Source organism: Colobus angolensis, unplaced genomic scaffold (assembly GCF_000951035.1).
Source record: "Colobus angolensis palliatus isolate OR3802 unplaced genomic scaffold, Cang.pa_1.0 Scaffold33, whole genome shotgun sequence".
Classification (NCBI taxonomy): domain Eukaryota; kingdom Metazoa; phylum Chordata; class Mammalia; order Primates; family Cercopithecidae; genus Colobus; species Colobus angolensis.
Genome location: NW_012116599.1, coordinates 3,933,141 through 3,953,676, shown reverse-complemented (window position 1 = coordinate 3,953,676; position 20,536 = coordinate 3,933,141). Strand labels below are relative to the sequence as shown.

At 36.7% G+C, this 20,536-nt stretch overlaps 1 protein-coding gene across 3 annotated transcripts in view; it reads left to right on the top strand.

The window, feature by feature from the left end:
- CUL3 (cullin 3) overlaps positions 1-19,631 on the top strand; it is a 93,365-nt gene extending 73,734 nt beyond the window's left edge. For all 3 annotated transcript variants that reach the window (XM_011951919.1, XM_011951920.1, XM_011951918.1), the window contains exons 13-16: positions 2,062-2,196; positions 10,056-10,242; positions 13,780-13,925; positions 18,003-19,631. In XM_011951919.1, the coding sequence (XP_011807309.1) occupies positions 2,062-2,196; positions 10,056-10,242; positions 13,780-13,925; positions 18,003-18,134 (600 nt within the window). In that variant the 3' untranslated portion in view covers positions 18,135-19,631. The remainder of the gene's footprint in view (positions 1-2,061; positions 2,197-10,055; positions 10,243-13,779; positions 13,926-18,002) is intronic.
- The last annotated feature ends 905 nt before the right edge of the window (positions 19,632-20,536 follow it).

Genomic DNA, 20,536 nt, shown 5'->3' with positions numbered 1-20,536 from the left:
TTGTGATTTGCGTTGACCTGGGTAAATTATTTCTCCTGTTTCTCTGCCTGTCTCACATGTTAGAAAGGTTAAAAATCCTAGCTTTGATTTATTACTTATGTTCTCTCAGTTGCTAACTGCAACTTTGAAAATATGAAGACTACACCAGTATAGTCTTCCCTAAGGACTAAACATTAGGAAAATTACATATTTTATTTATAAAATTAGGTTTGAGAAAATATTGCATAAAATAGTAAAATGTAAGTTGATTTCAGAACATACAAAGCTGTGAGCCCCTTTTCAAAATTCCATTACCTATAATCTTTATTTCTGATAAATCAAGACTGGGAAAATTAACATTCGAGGTTTGTTAAATATACAAATGTTATTAAAGTCATTTAAAAAATTAGTATTGGACCAGTGATTTGCCTTCACTTTTAAAAAGCAGTCGCATTTTTATATCTAGATTGAGAGGTTTAGAGTAATAATTTATTTTCATTACTTGATATGAATCAGGATTATTTGCCTTCAAAAAATACTAAGTCTTCTAGAAAAACTGTAGAAATATACCTAAATTGTCATCTAGGCAACAAGTAAGTTTTAGATTTTAATGAGAATTTTACTAGTTTGGTATGATGAATCACTGTTAACATCAGTTTTTAAGTATTGCTGAAAATGCCTATAAAAACATTCTAATTTTGATATTTAATTGAAATGGGAAATAGTACTTTATAGTTCATTTAGTTAAATAATATTCGACACATATATTTAAGTGTAAGTGGGAAGGACAAGGAAACTAAAGAACTTAGCTTTTAATTACTGCCTGCTTTTGTTTTAAAAGGGAGGGTTTTTTTTCCCTAAATAATCATGTTCTTTTAAAGTTTATTAAGCAGATCAGTAGAGTTTTAAAACATATGCATATGTTAATTATTGAAGAATTAGAAAGTTCCACTTTGTATCCCTTAAATCATAAAGCAGGAATAGGCTTTGAGAATGGCACTTCCCCCTTGCTCCCCTGGCCCCCATGCTATGCTATGCTATTTTTTGATCTCTTACTGTGATCAGGTCACACAGAAAGAAACCTAATCCTGTTACTTTTGGTGGTAGTATAACAGTAGTGATGTTTTGTAAGTCCATTATTATTATCACCCCATAGTGTACTGTTAAAATAATTTTAGCATTAAATATAGGGAATTGATTAGTTACTTGCTCAGATAACATTAAAATATTCACAGTGGGGGGACAGGAGACAGTCCTAAATACTGTGTGTGTGTGTGTGTGGTGTGGTATGGTGTGTGTGTGTGTACACACACACATTTTAAAAAGTAGATTTCCGAGCCGGGTGCGATGGCTCACGCCTGTAATCCCAGCACTTTGGGAGGCCGAGACGGGCGGATCAGGAGGTCAGGAGATCAAGACTCTCCTGGCTAACACGCTAACATGGTGAAACCCCATCTCTACTAAAAATACAAAAAATTAGCCGGGCGTGAGAGGCAGGAGAATGGCATGAACCCAGGAGGCGGAGCTTGCAGTGAGCCAAGATCGCGCCACTGCACTCCAGCCTGGGCGACAGAGCAAGACTCTGTCTTAAAAAAAAAAAAAAAAAAAAGATTTCCTTTATAGAAATAAGTTACATAGTGTTTTTTGAGGGGGAGGATGGAGATTATGGGACCTGTTTCTGAAACATGCTGTTAAAGTTACCAGGAAATTGGTCAGGTGTGGTGGCTCATGCCTGTAATCCCAGCACTTTGTGAGTCCAAGGCGGCCAAATCACTGGAGCCTGTTAGTTTGAGACCAGCATGGGCAGCATGGCAAAACCTGGTCTCTACAGCAAATACAAAAATTAGCTGGGCGTGGTAGTGCACATCCGTGGTCCTAGTTACTCGGGAGGCTGAGGCAGGAAGATTGCTTGAGCCCAGGAGGTTGAAGCTGCAGTGAACCATGTTTGTGCCACTGAACTGCAGACTGGATGACAAAGTGAGACCCTGTAACATACATACATACATATGTACACACATAGGTACATAAATGTTACCAGGAAATGATTGTATCTTTGTTTATATTTTTTAAAAAATGAAACAGGAAGATGGATCTGAAGTTGGTGTTGGAGGTGCACAAGTAACTGGCTCTAATACACGGAAGCACATATTGCAAGTTTCCACTTTCCAGATGACCATATTAATGCTCTTTAATAATAGAGAAAAATACACATTTGAGGTATGGATTGTGGTTATATACATTTTAACTGTGTTGTTTCTAACTCGTTACTTGTTTCTTATTTGAGTAACCCTTAGAGAGTCTCTTTGGATACCTGTAGAGAAAACTGTAAAATGGATCATGGAACTGTATGAACATCATACATTTATTGAATTGTGTTTTATTATTTTTAAATTTATAGAAGTATTTTTATATAAAACGTACCTTATATAAGTAGACAATTTGATGAGTTTTAAATGAGTGCACCTGTGTAACTACTATCACAAGGCTATTGCCCAAAAATATAGAGCATTACCTCCAGAATTGCTTTGTACACCTTGCCAGTTCATTCCCTCCTACCACCTCGAGCCCCAGAGAGCCAGTGACCTGCTTTATATCACTATAAATTAGTTTTGGTTTTTTAAGACTTTGATGTAAATGGAATCATACATATTGTCTGTATGCTTTAATCCTTTTGTCAGTTCACCTGTTGATGGGCATTTGGGTTGATACTGGATTTAGGCTGTTACAAGTAGAGCTAAGTGTTTAACATTTTAAGAAACTGCCAAACTGTATTCCAATGCAGCTATACCAGTTCTCATATTTGCCAGCAATGCAAGAAGGTCCAGTCGCTCTACATCCTCCACAGTCTTTAGATTTTGAGCCACTTTAGTTGGTGTGTAATTGTGTCTCATTTTGGATTTAATTTTCTTTTTTTTTTTTAATGATGTTGAGCATCTTTTATGTGTTAATATGCCACTGATATATCTTGTTTGGTGAAGCGTTTATCTTTTTTGGGTTGTTTTCTTACTACATTGTAAAAGTCCTTTATAAATTCTGGATATAAGTCCTTCATCAGATATATGTGCTGTGAGTATTTTTTTCAGTCTGTTGCTTGCCTTTTCATTTTCTTAATAGTGTCTTTTGAAGAACAGAGTTTTAAAATACTGAAAAAGTCCAGTTTATCACTTTACTTTTTGTAGTTTGTGCTTTAAGTCCTAAGAAATTATTACCTACCCTGAAATTTTAGCAATTTACTTTTATTTTTTTCAGTAGTTTATAATTTTAGCTTTTACATTTATGTCTACAATGAATTTTAAGTTAATTTTTTTATATAGTATAAGGTAAGGATTAAGATACATTTCCCCTCACGCAGTCAGTTGTTGGTTCCAGCATCATTTGTTGAAGGCACTATTTTTTCCCACTGAATTACCTTGTCGTCATTATTTAACAATCAATTGATCATATATGGGTGGGTCTATTTTTATGCTGTCTGATCCGTTTCATTGATTTCTATGTCTGTCTGTATGCCAGTTTTATGCTGTCTTGATAGTGCAGTCATTTTTCTCTTCGCACCCATATTGTTTCATTAGAGTAACTAACGTTATAATATGTTTTTTATTTTTTCTTTTCCTTTTCTTGCAATTAAAATATGATTTGATTACATTAAATCCAATTAGTCATTTCCTGTACATTTAAAGGGTGTTTTGGGGTTAAAATGAAGGTCATGTGATTCATATTAAGTTTAAATTTAAGGTAATGAATGAACATTTTGAAAGACTCTTAAAATTCCATATTTGTACTTAATTGAAAACTTTTGAAAATTTTCATATACAGGTGAACACAGGAAAAAAAATAGTATGTTTGAAATTAAGAGCAAGAGTAAGTTCCAGGCCTATTTAATATTCACGTCCATACTCCCATTTATGTGTCCCATTTATGCGAGAGTATGGAAATTAGTGTAATTAACAGAGCAACATTTTTATGTGATATATTTAAAGGGAATGCTTGAAATATAGGTATTTTAGTAGCTCAATTGCTAAATTGAGAGGTTTTTCTCATGTATTTCCATGTGAGTCTTACCCAGGGAATAACTTTTTTTTTTTTAACTTTTATTTTTCTTTTATTATAACCTTGATTTTCAAGCACAAGTTATATTTGATTGAGTCCCAAGAATATTGATTAAGCAAGCATTGAGTACCTTATTCAAACCTAGGCTTTTCAAACGGAGGTGGAATTAAATTATCTCTAACAGCTGTTTTTGTATAGTCATTTTTTAATCTGCAGCTCTTAATGGATAATATATTTTAAACCAAATTAGCTACTTGGTAAATGCAAGAGTTGGTTTTCAGAGTCCTGGCGTATAAAGAACTGGTAAAAATAATGAGATAATCAAAAATACAAATTCATTTTTTAAAGCTATTGTCGGAATTGTTGGAAATTTTAGTGGTTCAAGCTTTTCCCTTTCCCATCTGACTTGGGATCATTGATGCTAATGAGCAGTTATTAGATGGAAAGTTAAAATTAAGTAGAAAAATCTCTAAGTTTTCCAACTTTAGCTAAGTCACAAAGCAAAAACGGATTGTCGTGTATATAGAATGCCATGTGTATGGCTCCAAAGCCTTCTGGCTGCTGACACCTCAAATCTGGGGCATTGTGAGAAGGCACAAGAAATGCATCTTTGGTCACATCATCTGTTTCTCTACAGTCCATTGCTTATGTTTTATTAGCCACTTTTTTACAGAAATCACCTCCACAAATTAGTGGAGATAGTTAAAAGTATTTAATTGTAATAATTTAAAGGAAAGTGAACTTTTAGTTTTGAATATGCTCTATGAGTTCAGTAAGATGGTGTATTGTTTAAAAGTTAGTGATTTAAAACAACCACTAACAATGTATTATCTCTCATGGTTTCTGTGGGTTAGGGATTCAGAAGATACTCAGTTGGGTACTTCTGGCTTGGGGTTCATGAGGTTGCATTTAGATGTTGTCTGGGGTTTTGGTCATCTAACGGTTTGACTGGAGCTGAAGAATACACTTCCAAGGTGGTTCACATGGCTGGCAACTTTCTTCTGGATGTTGTTAAGCGGCCTTAGTTTCTCTCCACATGGGCCTTTTCATGTAGCTCTTTGTCCTCAAATCTTGGTGGCTGGTTTTCCCAAGAGTGAGCTATCCAGAAGACCCAGGCAGAACCTACAGGGCCTTTTTTTATCTTTCCCTGGAAGACATCTAGTGTCACTTCTCATTTTCTTGGTTGCCCAAGTCAGCCCTGATAGAGTGAGAGGACCACACAAGATTAACATATACCAGGATTATTACGTGCTGTCATAGAAGCCGGCTACAACAGGTGGCATTAATTTGTAGTGTCATATTTAATCTAGTAGTCAGGCTGCTGCTGAGGTTTTTTCTTTTCATGTTTTTTGAATGGATAAAGGTAAGTTTATTGTGATTTAGAACAGCTAAAAATAGGAAATACATACAGTGGTAGTCTATACCTTGGACTTTAGTAATTAGCAGTGGGTTTTTGAAAGAGGTATGGATAAGAACTATTAATACGTATTTTTCCTAATGTTCTTTATTTTTTATTTTATGAGAATGAGTCTGAAATTTAAAAACTATGGACAATAGCACGATTAATGTCAGAATTTAAATAGAAAACTTAACAGTAATATTTGATATTCATCAATAATTTATACCAATCATTAGTGACATAACTTCACAATATGAAAAGGAAGATGAAAGTACAAGGGAAAGTAGACAACTCTAGAATCATGGAAATCCCTTACAAATTTATTGACTAACCAGACAGTTGAAAAGGGGGATATAGAAAGTTTGAATTAACACAGTTAGCAAGTTAAAATTGAAGGCTGTTTAGCGAACAGTCAGGCCTCTCTTCTGCAGGTCTGCTGCAGTTTGCTGGAGATCCACTCTGGACCCTGTTTGCCTAGGTATCACCAGTGGAGGCTGCAGAACAGCAAAGACTGCTGCCTGCTCCTTCCTCTGGAAGCTTTGTCCCAGAGGGATGCCAGTCAGAGGTCTCCTGTGTGAGGTGTCTGTTGACCCCTGCTGGGAGGTGTCTCCTGTCAGGAGGCATGGGGGTCAGGGACCCACTTGAGGAGGCAGTCTGTTCCTTCGCAGAGCTGGAGTGCCGTGCTGTGAGGTCCACTGCTCTCTTCAGAGCCGGCAGGCAGGAATGTTTAATTCTTCTGAAGCTGGGCCCATAGCTGCCCCTTCCCTCAGGTGCTCTGTCCCAGGGGAGATGGGAGTTTTATTTACAAACCCATGACTCAGGCTGCTGCCTTTCTTTCCGAGATGCCCTGCCCAGTGAGGAGGAGTCTAGAGAGGCAGTTTGGCCACAGCAGCTTTGCCACCTGCCCAGTTTGAACTTCCTGGAGGCTTTGTTTACACTGTGAGGGGAAAACCGCTTACTCAAGCCTCAGTAATGGTGAACACCCCTCCCCCCACCACACTTGAGTGTCCCAGGTCGACTTCAGACTGCTGTGCTGGCAGCGAGAATTTCAACCCAGTGGGTCTTAGCTTGCCTGCTGGACTGTGTCGGGGTGGGACCCGCTGAGTAAGACCACTTGGCTCCCTGGCTTCAGCCCCCTTTCCAGGGGAGTGAATGGTTCTGTCTCGCTGGGGTTCCAGGTGGCACTGGGATATGAAAAACTCCTACAGCTAACTTGGTATCTGCCCAAACAGCCACCCAGTTTTGTGCTAGAAACCCAGGACCCTGGTGGTGTAGGCACACAAGGGAATCTCCTGGTCTGCGGGTTGCAAAAACTGGGCAAAGCATAGTAGCTGGGCTGGATAGCACAGTCCCTCAGGGCTTCCCTTGGCTGGGGGAGGGAATTCCCTGGCCCCTTGTGCTTCCCAGGTGAGGTGATGCCCTGCCCTGCTTCTCCTCACACTCTGTGGGCTACACCCACTGTCTAACCAATCCCATTGAGATGAACCAGGTACCTCAGTTGGAAATGCAGAAATCACCTGCCTTTTGCGTTAGTCTCACTGAGAGCTGCAAACCTGAGCTATTAACTATTCGGCCACCTTGCCAGATCTCAAATTTGTCATTTCTAAAAACTGAATTTAATTGTTTTTTTATTTGTGGGAGTGAGAAGATGGTAGTATTAAGACCTCAATTCCATGGATCACATCAAATACAAAATTCCAGATAAGTGTGAAAATCTAAATATAATTGCAAATCTATATAAATAATAAAAGAAAATTTTGAGTATTTTGGTAACCTTAATGTGAGAAATGTCTTTTAAAAATTTATTACAAAAAGGCCGGGCGCGGTGGCTCAAGCCTGTAATCCCAGCACTTTGGGAGGCCGAGACGGGCGGATCACGAGGTCAGGAGATCGAGACCATCCTGGCTAACATGGTGAAACCCCGTCTCTACTAAAAATACAAAAACTAGCCGGGCGAGGTGGCGGGCGCCTGTAGTCCCAGCTGCTCCGGAGGCTGAGGCAGGAGAATGGCGTGAACCTGGGAGGCGGAGCTTGCAGTGAGCTGAGATCCGGCCACTGCACTCCAGTCCGGGCGACAGAGCGAGACTTCGCCTCAAAAAAAAAAAAAAAAAAAAAAAATAAAAGTATGTAAAAAAAAATTTATTACAAAAATAACAAAGTAAAAGACTAACAGATGTAACCACATAAGTGATAACATCTATATGATGAGATATATTAAGTTAAAAATAGAGACTAGGAGAAATTATTTATAATGTATAAAAATTGAAAACCATAATCTATAAAAAGCATCAGTTAAATCAGTATAAAGAGAAACAATTGAGTATAAAAACATGCAAGGAATACAGATAGAGAAAGCATAGAAGATTACAGATATCCTGTAAATATAAAAATGTTTTTTCCCATAGTGGTCATGGAGAAGTACAAATTAAAATAATGAGATTTCATTTTTAGCCAAACATATGAGCAAAAGAAAATCTGGTATTGAAGAAGGTATAAGGGAGTGGATATTCATGTACTACTGTTGTGGGGGGTTAAATTGTTAAGCAGTTTGAAAGTAGTTCATTAGTATTTATCAAATACCAAAAAAAAAAATTTTTGAGACAGGGTCTCATTCTTGCCCACACTGGAGTGTAGTGGTGTTATCATGTCTCACTGCAACCTCGACCTCCCAGGTTCAAGCCATCCTCCCACCTTAGCCTTATGAGTAGCTGGGACTACAGGCTAGTTTTAAAATGTTTGGTAGAGAGCAGATCTTGCTGTGTTTAGCAGGCTGATTTTGAATTCTTGGGCTCAAGTGATTTTCCCACCTTGGCCTCCCAAAGTGCTGGGATTACAGGCATGAGCCACCATGCCTGGCACAAATATAAAATATTTATAACTTTGAGGAAGCAAGTGCATTTCTAGAAATTTGCTTCTGAAAAACAGGTTTTTGTGCTCAGTCAGAAATGCATGTACCAACAGAACATTGGATCCAGTCTCAATCTCCACTTGTGTCGTGATAGAACAGTACTGTGGAATTCCTTGTAGCTTTAATCTCTTTTTGCAAGCGGAAAAATCTGAAGAAATTAATACAAAAATTCATGTTATGATCTCATTTAACACTAATACTGTTGTATAGGTGGATGTGTTCACATACATTCATGTATATGCATATACTTGTATTCATGTGTATATATAATGAATAGGAAAAGGCAGAGTGCAGGTAGAATAGTAATAGTAAAGATAGGCATCCTTATCTTGTTCCTAACTCTAAATAGAAAGATGTCTAGTATACTACTGTTACGCTTAACTCTCTCATTATATGTACAACCTTATGACTTTAGGGACATTTCATTCTAAGGCAGCTAAGAATTCCCCACTATAAGGTTTGAGGACTGACTTTTATAAAATACTTTTGATGATAGTTACCTCTGGGAATGATCTGTAATTTTAAAATATCACCTAAGGTATTTCTGGTTCATTGAATATGATTAAGCAATAACTAAAATATGTAAATAAATCACTTTTAGCGTGTATATAATAATAAACATCTTCATTCTAATAATAGCACCTGTTTTCTGGGATTAACATTTACAGTATTTGAAATGCCTAAAGTAGGTAGATATAACTAGAGATTATTTGAAGAAAATGAATATGCAGAATCACTGAAAATCACATTTCTCTGAATCCTTGCTTACCTGACAGTTTTTTAGAAGAACAGAACTGTTGCTCAAAGACTTCTCTAGACAGAATGACTCTCCAGATCAGTTACTCATATAATCTGAATATCACCATCTTCATGCCCACTCTTTGTAAGCTGCTTTTGAGAAAGAGACAGCTGTATACAGTTTATCAAAGCAATAAATCCTAGTGTCAAGACTTTTAAAACTCAAAATCACGTATCACTATAGACATGTAGAGACTAAATCATATAACTACAGTTTTCTTGCCGTCCCACTGACATAACACAATAGTGAATTTAAAATTACACAGCATTCTTTACCGAGCTGCTTTTTCTCCCCTAGTATTACATTTTATTCATACCATAATATGCAGAAAAGATTATCACCTGAACTTCAACGCAGATTGCTTGTTGATTTTTATGTTTAACGTAATTTCCAGGGTTTTTTTTTTTTCTTCATTTGGTCATTGAAGCATACATATGGTCAGTTTGGATGGTAAATTTTTGTTGTATGGTAGAAGGCCTGAGCTCAGGCTTATCTTCCTTTTTTCTATGAAAGAAATTACTAAGCAAAAGAGGAGTATGGATAAACTTGGATGGGAGACTATAAAATATTTCTAAAATTAGCAATTATATGTTGGTTAACACTTTATTTTTACAAAACTAAATGTTAAAGCAGGTTCCTGATAATGTCTGCTGGATAATATTTTTAGATTAACCATTGTATCTCCTGAAACAAAAAAGTTACTTGTCTTTTTAATATTTTATAATTTGAATCACCCTTTCCTCTAGTTTGTTCAAATAATGAGATTTTAATGATGTGTCATAATACTCAAGATAATTCTTTTTTGTGCATTATTTATTTAATGGAATTACCTCTTTTTATCTACTGCTTGGTCAGTTTACTTGCTAATTAACTAACTTTAATCTTTCAAAAAGTCTAATTATGTTAATCTGATGAAATTTCAGGAAATTCAGCAAGAGACAGATATCCCTGAAAGAGAGCTTGTTAGAGCCCTACAGTCCCTCGCCTGTGGTAAACCAACACAGCGGGTTCTAACAAAAGAACCCAAATCAAAGGAAATAGAAAATGGTCATATATTTACAGTTAATGATCAATTCACATCCAAACTACACAGAGTCAAGATTCAAACAGGTATCTGGAATTACATTTTTCCTCTCAAAAAATTATGTATTTTTCTCTTTAGAAAAAAAATCTCATCTGTTGGATTTCTGTCTTCAAAAAATACTTCTTTTCTGGTGCTGCATGGTATTTAGGCTTAAGAAAAAAAGCAGCTTTTGTTGATAAGTATTTGTATCAAAATGCATTTGAATCCAAGTACAGTAAACATTTTAAAAAGTAATTTATGGTGTGAACAAAGCACTTCTTTCCATGTTTTTTAACAAATAGAATACAATTTATGAACCTATTAGTACTTAAAATTGTTTTTAACTGGTTAACTAATAGTCAGTGGAAGTCTTTTTAAAGCTGATTTAGAGGTTTTTCAGAATTGGGAGACCTATGTAAAAGTTTGATGTTTGGATGTTACTATTTATATTTTGATAAATATTTTTTGTTTCAAAATCTTAAAACTCATATCATCTTTAATTTAAAAACAGAAATGATACTCATGTGAATGATTTTTAATAGAGCCATATAAGTTGATAGTGAAAATTCTATTCATTAAGTATTTAACATAATGTAGAATGCTTGTTTTCTGTGTATTTAAAGGGGAAAACAGACACTCCACCCTTGTTGATTGATGTTTAAAACTAATTGCTACTTGGCTTAAAAACTAGTATTAGATAGGCTTCCTAGTCCTAATATATTCATTACAGCCAAATATGTGTGCAATAGAGCAGTGTCCTAAGATAAATAAGATGATCTTTTAAATGACTGATTTACTGATATTAAAAAAGTTACTTATATTGTATATTATGATAGTCTTTTAAAAAGTAATGTTTAATATACAATTGATTACCAGATTACATGGATTCTAGAGCTTTATATGCACACTTAAATTTTTTTTTTTTTCATTTTGATCTTTTTGTTTTGTATGTATACTTTGTAGAGCAGAGTAGTGTCTCTGGCAGGGTTTTGCCCCCTTTGTCTTGTAGTTGTAAACTATATCTTAGTAATCTGCATGAGCCAAGATTGGCCCATGTCTTGACATAAATACATATTAAGAAGAAAGCAAACTATACTAGCGGGTGTCATGGAATAATATTTATTTTTCTTCCAATGCAAGACATAACTACTTTATGCATTTGGGCAGATACCAGTTTTGGATTTTAGGGCTCATTTGCATCCTAGAATTAAAAGAAAATATATGGGAATATTTATCTGGATTACCTTACCCTCACCCTACTGTACCCTAAATAAGTTAACAGTCTTTGTTGTCCCACATTCTATCATGCCCAGCAATAATAATATCAGATATTAGTATTATGTTTTAAAAAAAAGTCTTCATCGATTTTTAGATTTTCATGTTAAACCCTTACGTGTGTTTCTGGAGTACATGTATATAGTGTTTTAGCTATGTTCAAAACATATATGATGAAGAATTTCAGTAGAGGAGCTTAAAAGTTCTTTTCAGCAATAAAATTCTACGAAGCAATGTTTTTTTCTTGGGAATGGTTTTTAAATGATTTTGGCTCTTACTCATAGTTTAAGCCAGAATTTTCTGTTTGGTGGTAAACATTGTGACCACATTGGTTTTATTGTCAAAGGCTCACTAACATAAATATTCAACAACTCAGACCCTACCTATTTATGCTGCTTTTACTGTAGCCAGTGATAAAAGTTCATGCAAAGAAGTTAAAGGAATTACCAAAATAACACTGCCTTTGAAAAAAATTAGATTAATTTTAATCTGGGGGGGTTCCAGAGTTGACAGTCTTCACCACCTGCCTTTCTCAAATTCCATCCCCCAGCATGCATATAGGTCATGTATAGGCACATGCACAGCAACCCCTTCTGCTGCACTCAAGTGAGGAGTATTGTGTTAGGCTCCAGAGTGAGTCCCTCCCCTCCCATTTAAAAAAAAAATACTCATTTTGAATCATCAGCACAATCTGGCATCTATGTTTTTCTGCAGGTATTTAAGAAGACGCTTATTTAGGTGACCAAATCCAGATGAGCCAAAGGGATTGTTTAAACAATTACTTTTTTCCCTGCAGCTTTGTATTTTTTATTTTCAAATCCACAAAGTGAAAAGCACCATAATGAACATCAGTATGGCTGTTAACTACGTTTACCAGTCATTAGAATTTTGTGTTCCTCCATGCCTTCCTCTGTGTGTATACGAACCCGTGTGTGTGTGTGCGCTACAGCGTTTGAAGTTAATTTACAAATATCTCAACAGTTTCCCCCTAAAAAACTTTAGCACACATCTCCTATATCATATCCAAGAAAATTAGTTTCATGTCATCTATTTACACCCATATTGCCTCAGTTGTCTCAAAAATTTCTTTTGCATCTCACTTTTTGGATCCATGATTCCCTCAAGATTTCCATATTCCATTTAACTTTTATGTCTTTTTAGTTCCATTTAAACCAGTACCTCTTATCTTTTTTTTTTTTTTCATGACATCAACTTCTGAGGAGAAGCATCATAAGCATCATTCTTAGTAGATTATTTTCATCGATTTTTCTTTTTTTTTTTTTTTTTACTAAAATATTGATTATCTTACACTGGGGAAATGACACTGAAAGCAGTATTTTTATCCAAAGGATTCTAATTAGAAACAGCTGAATGGATATGCACACCAGAATGATCTTCTAAATTGTACAGTCTGCTGTCTCATGGCTATCTATGCCCATGCCTCAGTCAGCAATGCCCCATGTGCTGCTTTGCAATTTTACAATTTCTACTTCCAGAAACTTCACATCTATCTCCTTTTGATGAACAAATAAAACATCAGTTTTCTTTTTCTGCTGTTTCATTTGGAGCAGAGTTGCAGGAGAAGAAGAATTCTGTATTTAATCCCTTAGCAGTCTCTTTGAAGACTATAGGGAAGAATAGAGTAAGACTTCTAAAGATTGGAATCTGGTATGAATTTGTGATGAGGTTGTGACATAAAAAAGCATAATAAAATATACGGCAAGAAATGGTTAGGTAACAGAACTCTAGGGAGATTTTTGGCAAGGAGATTTTAGGAACTGACATCCTAGTGGTACTTTTAAATTATTTATTTCACTGACTGAATCTTGGCAATACATACTCTTGTCTCCGCATAAAACCTTAGAGATTACAGCTACATTTTGAGTTAGTAAGACAACAGATACTCACCTATCTGAGATACTTTTGGTGAGTTTTAACTTGGAGCCATGGTAATAAAATAATCAGTTGACCTCTGACAGTCATAAGTAATGAAAATTATTTACTGGTAATTTTACTACTGAATATTTTCAGCTACTATTTTTCTTCCAGATAAGAAATTATAGTCTGCATAAAAACAAAATTGACTTTATTATCTCAAAGTTAAATTCCTCATTTTTGAAAAGGATAATTTAGTATTCAAGTAAACATTAAATGAGACATTTTTTGAATGTATACTTGAGTTAATAAGTGTGTATATTCAGAGGCTGAAATTGATTTTTGTCTGTGGATTACATTGAATTATATTAAACTTGCTTATAAACCAAATTTTAAAATTACATTTATGATCAGTGTCTTTATTTCTATTTTAGTTGCTGCCAAACAAGGTGAATCAGACCCAGAGAGGAAGGAAACAAGGCAGAAAGTAGACGACGACAGAAAACATGAGATAGAAGCTGCTATAGTGCGGATAATGAAATCTAGAAAGAAGATGCAGCACAATGTTCTAGTAGCAGAGGTGAGGACTCTTCACAACTGGGCTAATATAGAAGACAACATTGTTAACAAAATTATTGTATGCAACTAATTTTAAAAACAATTTTACAATTAAGAAATTCTAGTGATGTAACACTTATTAAATGTATGGTACTTACTTGGTAATTAAACATAATGATACATCCAAATATGTGCACCCTCCCAGAACTAATGTGTTTATAACAAAAATGATAAGTAGAATATTGTCACATGAAGTATTAAGAAAAAATTTTCACTGCTATTTAATACCTTTGTGTAAACAAATTCCCTTTATTTCTAAAAATTAATAATGGTTATCATTCATTAAATGCTTTCATTTTACAAATTGGGGAACTAAGGAGGGGAAGACCCCTTAAGAGGCCATTAAGGTAGGTGGGAGAGGATTAGGACCTGGGTAAAGTGTTGGTAGAGGGTAGAAAGCTGAATCAAGATAATTGGGAAGTAGAATTGACAGGCTTTACTGATTGATAACGGGAAGTGAGAGGGAGAAGTTGAAGACGCCTTTTAGGTTTCTGGCTTGAATGAGTAGATGGAGATTGGTTTCTTTAACCAAAAAGACAAGAGTAATGTAATGTGCCGCTGTGGTCCAGATGTCACTTAATATTGTTTTGTACAAGTTGACTTTATTGTATATTGGCACATCCAGGGGAAGGTGGAAGACAATAGACAAGAGGGCTAGAAGTTGCATTGGGAATTAGCTATATAAGAATGCAGTTAAAACCATAGGTGTGGATTAAATTGCTCCGTGTTGGCATGTAGAGCAAGAAAGAACTATGGGATAGACCCCTCCCTCATCATTTTAGCAACAGTGAGTGTAACAACTAACAAACTCTTTAGAGCACTGGTTTTAACACTGTGGTTCTTGGAGTAGCTACGTCAGCATCACCTGGGAACTCATGAGAAACACAGATTCTTAGATTCCACCAGAGCCTGAGAATTGAATCAGAAACTCTGGGGATAGAGCCCAACAGTCTGGTTTTTTAACACGAAGTGTGGGTGATTCTGATGTTTTTTCAAATTTGAGAACACTGCTTTAGGAGGAAAAGCAAACAAAATGTCAGTGCCCTATGACAAGGGAAGAGAATTACAAGGAGTGAGTGGTCAGTAATATCAAAAATCATGGAAAAACCAAGTTGAATAAACACTTTAGCAATTACGTGACAGGTTAACTTTCTCAGGCATTTTCATTGGACTCGTGAAAGTATATCCAGTGGTAGTGCCTTGAGAGGGAAATGGAGGTGGAAACCACCAAGAGTGGCTTATTCTTTGAAGTATTGACTCAAAGGAAAGGGCGGAGAGAGCAGTATTAGAGGATTCAGTGTAGAGTTGAAGGGTCTGGGCTTTTTTCCCCCCACAGTGGGAGGATACTGAGCATGTTTATATCCTAAGAATAAGGAAGGGGGCTGGGCGCGGTGGCTCAAGCCTGTAATCCCAGCACTTTGGGAGGCCGAGACGGGCGGATCACGGGGTCAGGAGATCGAGACCATCCTGGCTAACGGTGAAACCCCGTCTCTACTAAAAAATACAAAAAACTAGCCGGGCACGGTGGCGGGTGCCTGTAGTCCCAGCTACTCAGGAGGCTGAGGCAGGAGAATGGCGTAAACCCGGGAGGCGGAGCTTGCAGTGAGCTGAGATCCGGCCACTGCACTCCAGCCTGGGCGACAGAGCGAGACTCTGTCTCCAAAAAAAAAAAAAAAAGAATAAGGAAGGGATCCTTAAAAACAAATGGAAAGAAATGAGATGAAATGATCAATACCACATTCTAGAAAAGGAAATGTGAGGATTGTATAGGGAGCATGATGATGGTAGTGTACTGACACTGAACATACCTCTTCCTGAGAACCCAGGGCAGGGTGCAGGGGTATGTGCTAAGCAAGGTTTGGTGTAAGTATGGATGAATGTACCTGTGTAGGGTGGGAATTTGAAGAACTTCAAATTGAAATGGCTTATTTTCTCTCTGTAAAACCTGATATGAGCTTGGTGTAGGACTGGGTTTGAGGTGTTTAAGGGGATTGTCAAAAATTTGAAATAATACTTGTCGAAGAATGGTGCTCAGGAACTTGCTGAACTTTTGAATACTGTAAATTTGTATTATCAGTCCACACCAGAGATTGGCAGATGTTTTTGTAAATGGCCAATTGTAGCATGAAAGCAGGTATAGATAATACATAAATGCATGTGACTCACGGTGGCTCATGCCTGTAATCCCAGCACTTTGGGAGGCCGAGGCAGGCGGATCACCTGAGGTCAGGAGTTCAAGACCAGCCTGACCAACATGGCGAAATCCCGTGTCTACTAAAAATAACAAAAATCAGCCGGGCATGGTGGTGGGTGCCTGTAATTGCAACTACTCGGGAGACTGAGGTAGGAGAATTGCTTGAACCCGGGAGGCAGAGGTTGCAGTGAGCCGAGATCGTGCCATTGTACTCCAGCCTGGGCGACAGAGTGAGACTCCATCTCAAAAAAAATTAATAAAAATAAATACATATGACTGTGTTTCAGTAAAATTTTACAGAAACAGATAGTGGGGTGTATTTGGCCTGTAACTGCAGTTTACTGATTCCTGGTGTACACAAGTGGTGTAACAACTACATCTTTACTCAGCAAAGAGCTCTGTGGTAGGTTGATAATGATACAGTATATGTAGAATATAGGTTTAATCAAATAGTGTTTATGAGATAGGACCAAAAGAATCAGGAGTAGAAGGTCCTGTTGAGAGTGCAGCTGAAGTGATCTTGAATACAGTTTAGGCTCTGTTACAGGGGAGAGAGCAAGTCTATAGGAGCTGTTAATAGGCTGGAAGAAAAGAAGGGCAAAGGGTGGGAGGTCTCAGGTGGTGGGTTTGTAGATACTGGAGTGGTAATCCTGGAAGGGTGATAAATTGTAGTTGCAGAGTGAAGTGCTGAATTTTCAGATTTCAAAGAATTATCAATCCATTATGGCTTTGGGAAATGAGCTGATCAACAAGAGTAGAAGCAAAGCTGGCTCACGGATGGATTTGAGTGAAGAACATGGACTTTGAAGCCAGAAAGGTTTGCATTCATCTCTGCTGGCTCTGTTATTTACTACTTGTTGATGTCAGTTTTCTTCTCTGGCATATTTTCCTCATTTGTAAAATGAGACAACTTCGCAGAGTTAAGAACATGAAATAGGCCGGGCACGGTGGCTCATGCCTGTAATCCCAGCACTTTGTGAGGCCGAGGCAGGCAGATCACGAGGTCAGGAGATCAAGACCATCCTGGCTAACACGGTGAAACCCTGTCTCTACTAAAAATACAAAAAGTTAGCCGGGCGTGATGGTGGGTGCCTGTAGTCCCAGCTACTCGGGAGGCTGAGGCAGGAGAATAGTGGGAACCCAGGAGGCAGAGCTTGCAGTGAGCGGAGATCATGCCACTGCACCAGCCTGGGCGACAGAGCAAGACTCCGTCTCAAAAAAAAAAAAACATAAACTGATACATGCAAAATGACTGATGAATAGTGCATAGACAGACTGTGACTGCTGCTTTAGTTACTGTTTTATTATTATATGTAGCACAGTACTTAGAATCCTGATAGTACTTGGAACAACAGAAGCACTTATGATTGGGCATTATTATTCTACGGCATTATGTCTGTTAACACATTGAGTGTACACACCAGTGGGCCAGGGTCCCAGAGCTAGTAGTGGTAGAGTTGAGTTTATCCAGGTACTGTGAGTCCAGAGTTTGTGTTCTTAAATACATAGGCTACCCAAGTTCTGTAAGTTTTGAATGTAACCCAGAAGTCAATAGATAACAGCATCAAAACAGTTAAACTATAGGTGACATATACTCACATTAACATAATTCCAACTAATTCATGTATTCAACTATCCTTAGCATTCACATTCTGATTTGAGGAAGTGTGTTGTAACCATACATTACATTTTCAAACAGAACCTTTTTAAAGTTTCTGTGCTTTTAGCTTTGTTAATCCAGTTAGTAAAGTTCAATCTCTCAGTGTTAAAATGACATATCAGTTCTGTTGAAAGATAGGAATTTGTATGTATTTATATAAAAATGCTATCTACTTTCTTTTTTAGGTAACTCAGCAGTTGAAGGCTCGATTCTTACCAAGTCCAGTTGTTATTAAGAAACGTATTGAAGGACTTATTGAGAGAGAATATTTGGCACGAACACCTGAGGATCGCAAAGTATACACATATGTAGCATAAAGTGCGTTCAGAAATTTGATTTATTCTTGGACTGTACTCTTCGCATGGACTGGGAAGTTCTTTTAAATCATTAAATATTAAGACGACCATCTCTTCTATTAAATTACAGTACATGTTCTAGACCATTGAGATCAAGCCTTTACTCCCTTTGAGAGTTTTCAACATCAGTTGATTGAGCTTCAGGCTTTACAACGTTTATCCCTGTAGAGATCATCTTTACAGTTCCTCGGGAAAATGTGAATGTGCTGCGTTTTGTTTTCTTTACTGTATGAAAACAGGAAAATAAAACAAAAATTTAGAAAATACAGCTCATTAAAATAAAATTGTTGGATTTCATTTCCCCAGGTCTTCAGTGTTGATGTAAATGTGTTTTTGTAGTGTTGCTTAGCACTTTGCGCATTGTGTAAGTTGGGTAACAAAAATGGCAAAAGAAATGCAGAATTCCCAGTTATCTTGCTCTGAAGACATTTCTTTAGCTAGTCTTACTTAATTTAAAGGTTTGATAAATATACAAAGACCCAAGCATACAATTTGAGCATGCTGTATTCTACCACTTGCACTTACTAATCTTCTAGCCTTATGACCAGGAACCTTTGTTTTGGGCTCAAGTACACATCCTGATTTGGTTTTTCCCTATTGTAATTTGAGATTTCCCAGATTAAGTCTTACAATGATTAGGTTTTGTTCTGAGTTATTTCTAGAGAAAGAAAATATTTTAGTATGTATAAATTGTACAATAATTTTTTTGCTGTTGTACTCACTGCTAATAGTGGATTGTATAGGGTGGTGTTTTTATTTCATTTATTGTAGACAAAAATAAATGAATTTAGTATACACATACCCACTAATTCAAGTATGTCAGAGCACAAAGTTGGCAGCTGGTTATATTTAATTCAGCCCCTCCGAAAAGCACATACGGTCTATACTTTGTTTATAAATATCTTAGGTCCTCCCTGCCCCTAAATATATATTTTGGTGAAGCTGTGGTGCACTATTAATTTTCTGTTTCAAAATGCAATCTAAAGATGCAATAAATATGATGACCTTGGTAGTTTTAATGAAATCTTCAATTCTTGCAGCTAACTGTGTTTTGGAAAGTGATTAAGCAATATTTCTCAAACCTGATGATTCTTGGATATTTAACTATTGTCCTCCAAAGAGTCATCGTTTCACGTTTTCAAAGATGTGCTTTGTGCTGAAGATTCTTGTCAGATATCCTGTGCTTCCAGAGTATTTTTATCTTCAATTTTATTTAATTTTGTTTCATTTTGTTTTCATAAGACAATGTTTCAGATATGTAATGGGGCAAACCACTATAGATTTCTGTTGGATAGAAAAATGAAATGTTACTAATAAGTTTAAATTGACCCTTCGTTGACTATCAGTACTGTTGATACATTTATTAGAATGTATGTCTCAGAAGATGGTTTCTGTTTAAATTTATGGTCAAGTTAAAACAACTGAATTCTAATATGGATTAAAAACTCCACATAAATATTTTTCCCCATGCGTCTTGGGTTATAATTTTCCTTTTAGACTTGCAAATATGTTTTTATTGCAGTTTTGTCTCCATCTGTACTGTAGAATTATAAGCCTTGTGCTCTTTATCTCTACGTTTTCCACTTCTACATGATGCAATTAAGATGCCAATGAAAAATATTATGAACATTGTTCTCGGGACACTTTTACCATACTTGAGCAGTACTAAGTCAGGTGTAACATGGAAAGCTAAGAGTTTCACCTTCTGATTTTGACATAATTGAAAATTTTCTATAATGGTAAGGTGTTTTTTTTTTATTTTTTATTTTTTTTTTGAGACGCAGTCTCGCTCTGTGGCCCAGGCTGGAGTGCAGTGGCCGGATCTCAGCTCACTGCAAGCTCTGCCTCCCGGGTTACACCATTCTCCTGCCTCAGCCTCCTGAGTAGCTGGGACTACAGGCGCCCGCCACCTCGCCCGGCTAGTTTTTTTTTTTTTGTATTTTTTAGTAGAGACGGGGTTTCACCGTGTTAGCCAGGATGGTCTTGATCTCCTGACCTCGTGATCCGCCCGTCTCGGCCTCCCAAAGTGCTGGGATTACAGGCTTGAGCCACCGCGCCCGGCGGTAAGGTGTTTATAGGAAAGTAATGGTATTTCAGGTTTGAGAATTTTATTACTGCTTTCATTTCCCAATTAAATGATACTTAACACCTGGGAAAACAGGACAGCTCAGATTGTCAAGTTAGTAAACATGAACGATGAAAAAACTTCATTTGAAATCTAAGTGAGACGTTAAACATTTTAGTGCTAGTTTAAGCCATTAAAAGTTAAGTTTTACATCATTGTCTCAAGTGTGGCTGTAAAAATCAGATCTAGAGTTGAGAGACATACTTGTTAATTTCGGAGCACAGGTTTGATGTTTATG